We start from the raw sequence: 5,434 nt of genomic DNA on the forward strand, positions 1-5,434 counted from the left end.
GAACAATACCTCCTTAACGACCGACTCTTAACAATCATAGACAGGTTTCAGGTATTACAGGAGACAATCCCCCCCCTTAACAGCAATCCTCCCCCTTTAACGACCGACCCTCAGAATCATAGACAGGTTTCAGTTATTACCGGCTAACGATGGAACCAAACGACCCATTTATCGGTTACCATTTGCATGTTTCCAAGCGATACGAGGCTTTGTCTATATAAGATTTAAACGCACTGCGGATCCAGACATTTGAATTGAGAACGCTTCATGGAGAGGTAGTGAAACATCTTCAAATCTTGGAAACCAAGTCCAGTGGAAATTTTTTGAATTTTTACGGAATGACTATGACCTGGATGACTGAGAACCTTCATCAGCAAACAGTAGGTCATGTTTGCAGCTCAGTCTGTCCAGAGTTTAACCAGGTTACAGACATAGAAATGTGTTTAAGCCCAATGTTGTTTTTGTGGGGTTTTGGCATGCATGGTTTAGTTTGGGCTTCAAGAGCTGCTGAAAAAGTTCATTTTTTCATCATTTTCATCTCTGTTTCTTCAGACTGAATGAGTGTAACCTCTCAGAGAGAAGCTGTGAAGGTCTGGCCTCAGTTCTCAGCTCCCAGTCCTCTAATCTGAGAGTGATGGACTTGAGTATCAACAACCTGAAGGATTCTGGAGTGAAGCTGCTGTCTTCTGGACTGAAGAGTCCAAACTGCAAACTGGAAATTCTCAGGTCTGAACACCAGTCCAGGACACACTTGAATCATGACATGAACTTAGTGAGCATTGCAGTGTTATTTACTAAGACTTTTACAAGTTAAATCGAAACATATTGAATTAGATCACTAAACTTTGCGAGTGCAGTTTTAGATGAAGGAAAGGTGGACAGAACTTGATATTAATATTTGGATCTTTTAATGTAGTTAGTTGCATAGCTCTGCATTTAACATAATTCCTCAGCTAAAGCAATGTCAAGATGAATATAAACATTGTTGGTACTGGAAAAAAATCTGCTGGGACCCAATTAACTACCTATAAGATCCAATCAGTCTCAACACTATCCATCATATTAAATTGGATGTCCAACAGTAAACCAATCTGTTTGACAGCTCATTAAAGACATTCACAGATGTGTTTCTATTTAAGTCAGAGGTTTAGAGTTCACCTATGAGAAAACAACAAAGTCATGACTTCATCATGGCTAAACACAAAATGTTTACAGAACAACAGACTCCAACAACACATGACAACGATAGCTGGGTTGTTCTTTTGCAAAAAAACAAGGACTTGGATAAAACTGGATCTAGAGACAGTGATGTCATGGGTTCTAATAGGGATGACTACAGCACTACTAATGGGTTTTACAGTCCAAGTGTTTATTGTTGTGATTGTGATAACATTGAGCAGAGAAGTGTAGTCAGTATGTGATGAGGCAGTGTACAGGCAGCGCTCCTAGTCCACTCCTGTTAACCTGGATCCTCTGGTTTTACACTTTGCTAGAATCAATCTGATGATGGAGATGAGCTGACTCATTATTTTCTNTCCATCAAACTGTGGGAGCATCAGATCTGATCTCAGACTCTTTGTTCTCTCATTTCAACAGGAAAGAACTGATCAGTTTCATCTTAGCCACAGCTCTGAGATCAGTCTGAATGCAGCCTGGAAATCAGTGGCTCTGATTTCACAAACCATCATTCCATTTAGTCACCATGTGGTCTTTCTACCAGGGGCGGATCTAGAAACATATTTATGGGGTGGCGAGAGGGGGGCAGGAACTTTTGAGGGGTGGCAACATATGGCATTTGTTTACACTGAATTTAATCACAGTTATCACAGTTTGGTGAAAATAGTAAGTACAGTAAGTGTTTCATGTGAAACAGTTCATATTAGAAATACATCGTACAATTTGATCTCACCTAATAGGAGATAGAAGAATGATAACAATACTTCTAGAGGGGCATTATCACAGGTATTAAGGTAAGACACAGGTGCTGAGTCGCAGATGTGTGAGATTGACTGTCAGAGAGGCAGCTGTGCAGCATTTGCACAAGAAGAAACTATAGAAAAAAATAGTTATCCATCAGAGATCTATGGACTGAGCTGTACTAAAGTGAGCAGAACTACACATTAGAAATAAATGGGTCAAGGCACCCAAACAAGGTACCGGATATCCATGTATTGTTTACTCTGAACACACATTTACCCATTTTTTTCTGAGTAACTTGATAGAGCTGCTGTATCAACAAATCAACAAAAAGGCAGGTTCTGTATGTTACATCAAAATCTCCACAAATCTGAAAAGAAGCAACATAAAAATACATTTTGCTTCCAGTCTGAAAAAGTAAAAAAAAATGTTGTGAGTAGGTTCATACAGGTCATTCCTGGATAGTTGATACTATATATATAAAAAAAAAAAAAGAAACAACACTGCTGCATATTCAGCAGGATTTACACCAGTATCACATTTTTAACTTTACTTTGAACTCTTTTGGTTATATTAAAGGAAATCTCAGATTTTCTCAGGTGCCAAAACAAAATGTAACAGCTCTGTAAAGGCTCACCAGAGATCATAACAGAAAGTTGACATGACTATAACAGCTGAATGTGGCAATTTCCATGTTGCTCAGCAAAACGCTTCACAAATGTATTTAGATCTAATGCCTTTGTGCGTTTTGATTTGAGTTCAACCAAACTTGATAGTCTCTTTTCTGTCATAGTTGACCGCAAATATTTCTTTATGAGGCTGAGACGTCAGGCTTAACTAACATCATAGTTAGAGAAATAACATTCTGCAACCTGATTTTTATCATCTGTAAATCAGCATTGCAGCAATGCTAGCAACATTGTGCTTTCATTATGATTTAATTTCTCTATAGATAGTTAATCAATTTTTACCTGTTTCATCCCATGTCTCCTCTCCCCATGACCCCTGGCTCCCTCGCTTTGACCCATTCGGTTTTCAAAACAAATCATTCTCAGTCGCTCTCGCGTCATCTCGTGCTGCATTCACTGCAGTCCGACATTGGAAATTAGCGGTCGTAATTCCATAATTTATAAGCCTTGCCACCCCTACCTCCAACTGGGGTGGCAGCAAGGGTGGCAAAGCTATCATTTAGGGGTGGCATTTGCCACCCTATGCCACCCAAGTAGATCCACCTGTGGCAGTCTCCACAATAAAGGCGGCCTTGGCCATCACACTCCCCCCCAGCGGGACCTTCCAGAGAAGCCCCGGTCCAATTTGGCTGTACCTTTATGGCCATGATGGCCCCGGGACATGGGGTCACCACCGCGCTGTCCCGGAATAACGTAGCACGGTGGGTCAGTAAACGAAATAGAAGTCTGGCCCAATGATCCCCTTCTCCAGTCACAGTCTGCTCGGAAACCCGGCGCCTGGGAGCAAATTAAGAGAAGAGAGACTAGAGCGGAGAGAAGAGGTATTAAACAGGGGCACGGGACAGGGCACCAGCCATAACATTTTCTGTTCCCTTGATATGTTTTTGTTTTTTTTTACTTTGTTTATTGAACATTTTGAATATAAGACAGACATAGTTGGGACAAATTCAAAGTGTCAATACAACCTCAATGTCACAGTTCTGTCAACCCCCCAATCCACCCTGACCACCCACCCCACCCACAGGCCAAAAAATAAATAAATAAACAAATGAATAAAATAAAATATATATATATAAATAAAAAAAATAAAATAAAAATAAAATACAGTAAAAAAAATAAATAAATAAAAATAAAAATAAATAAATAAATAAAAAATAAATAAAAAAGGGTAGATTTGGATGTAAATGTAGATAAATAAGTAGAGATCGTGTTAGACATTCAAGTATCCTCAGGGTCAAGAAGATTCAAAGAATCAAAATATCTAATAAAAGGGTCCCATGTAGCCTGAAATTTCTTGACGGATCCTCTAAGAGAAAACCTCAATTTCTCTACTTTGAGGTTGTAAAGCACCTCTCGAATCCAGCGGGCATGTGAAGGGGGTTGAGAATCTTTCCAGTTGAGTAAGATCAACCTACGAGCTAGAAGCGTGGTAAATACTATAGCCCGCTTCATTCCTTAAGGCAAGTTAGAAGTAGGGGGGATGCCAAAGATTGCAGACATTCGATTAGGGACAACCAGAGAACCATATGCTTCAGACAGTGATTTAAATATCCCTGTCCAGAATATATTCAACTTGGGACATGACCAAAACATGTGTGAGTGATTGGCAGGCGAGAGTTTACATCTGCCACAGGCATCATTTACTGAAGAATAACTTTTTGCTAGTCGTGAATTGGTATAGTGAGCCCTGCAAACAGCTTTGGATTGAATTAGTCTATAGCGGGCACAGATGGAAGATTAATAAATTAAAGCCAGTGCAGATGTCCATTGTTGTTCTGTGAATACAATGTTAAGACTCTTCTCCCAGGCTGTTTTAACTGCATTTGCGGGTGTTGAGGTTTCTGACTAAATAAGCTTATAGAGTATAAAAATACATCCTCTAAAATTAGGATCAATTACGAGAAGAGAGTCTAATAAGGTTTCTGGAGGGCGATTCGGAAAGTAAGGGAACAACTTCTTAACATAGTCACGAACTTGGAAAAAACAAAAAAAGTTGTGTTTTGGAAGATGGTACACTATGGTATACTATGGTATAACTGTTAGAAAGAAGAGAAAATGTTTTCAGAATAGATATCTACTATTGACTTGATACCACTATCATGCCAGATTTTATATGCTAAATCTTGGGACGGTTCAAACATACAGTTTTTAAACACTGGTGTCAGGGCGGATGGATTTGAGAGGCCAAACTGTTTCCTAAACTGGTTCCATATTTTCAAAGAAGTGGATGCAACAGGGCAAGTAGTTAAACATTGTAGAGGAAGTTGTGAGCACAAGACTGAACAAAGTGAGAATGGACAGCACTTCTTCTCCAACTATACCCAGACTGGCAAAGGGTCTTCCTCCTTCATCCAAAACAACAATTTCTGTGCATTAGCAGCCCAATAATAATATCTAAAAACCGTGAGGGCAAATCCTCCCTTCTCCTTGGGAGATTGTAAAACTGATCGGCGAATTCTCGCAGGCTTCCCAGCCCATAAAAAATTTGAAATCATTGTGTCCAATTTTACAAAAAATTGACTTATTTAGAAAAAGTGGAAGGTGTTGAAACATATAAAGAAATTTGGGGAGAACCACCATCTTCACTAAGCTTATTCGGCAGCGAGCGAGATAGGTAACGTTGACCAGCGAGCAAAATCAGCTTCTATCCTCTCCATCAAAGGAGTAAGGTTTACTCTATAGAGGTCAGAAAGCGATTGCACAATTTGAATACCCAAGTATCGAAAACCATTATTAGACCAACGGAACGGTACTGTTGAGGGAGGGAGCTTTTTAGCGGCATCATTAATGGGCAAAAGTTAGCTTTTTTGGTAATTAAGTTTGTAGCC

The 5,434-nt window shown here is 39.5% G+C and overlaps 1 protein-coding gene across 1 annotated transcript in view; it reads left to right on the forward strand.

The window, feature by feature from the left end:
- LOC107105211 (protein NLRC3-like) overlaps positions 1-5,434 on the forward strand; it is a gene marked incomplete at its 3' end in the record, with an annotated part of 35,430 nt that overhangs the window by 13,646 nt on the left and 16,350 nt on the right. Inside the window, exon 3 of the mRNA XM_015405337.1 lies at positions 553-738. Coding sequence (XP_015260823.1) covers positions 553-738 — 186 coding nt within the window. The remainder of the gene's footprint in view (positions 1-552; positions 739-5,434) is intronic.

This window comes from Cyprinodon variegatus, unplaced genomic scaffold, assembly GCF_000732505.1.
Source record: "Cyprinodon variegatus isolate N-32 unplaced genomic scaffold, C_variegatus-1.0 Scaffold2153, whole genome shotgun sequence".
NCBI classification, from domain to species: Eukaryota; Metazoa; Chordata; class Actinopteri; order Cyprinodontiformes; family Cyprinodontidae; genus Cyprinodon; species Cyprinodon variegatus.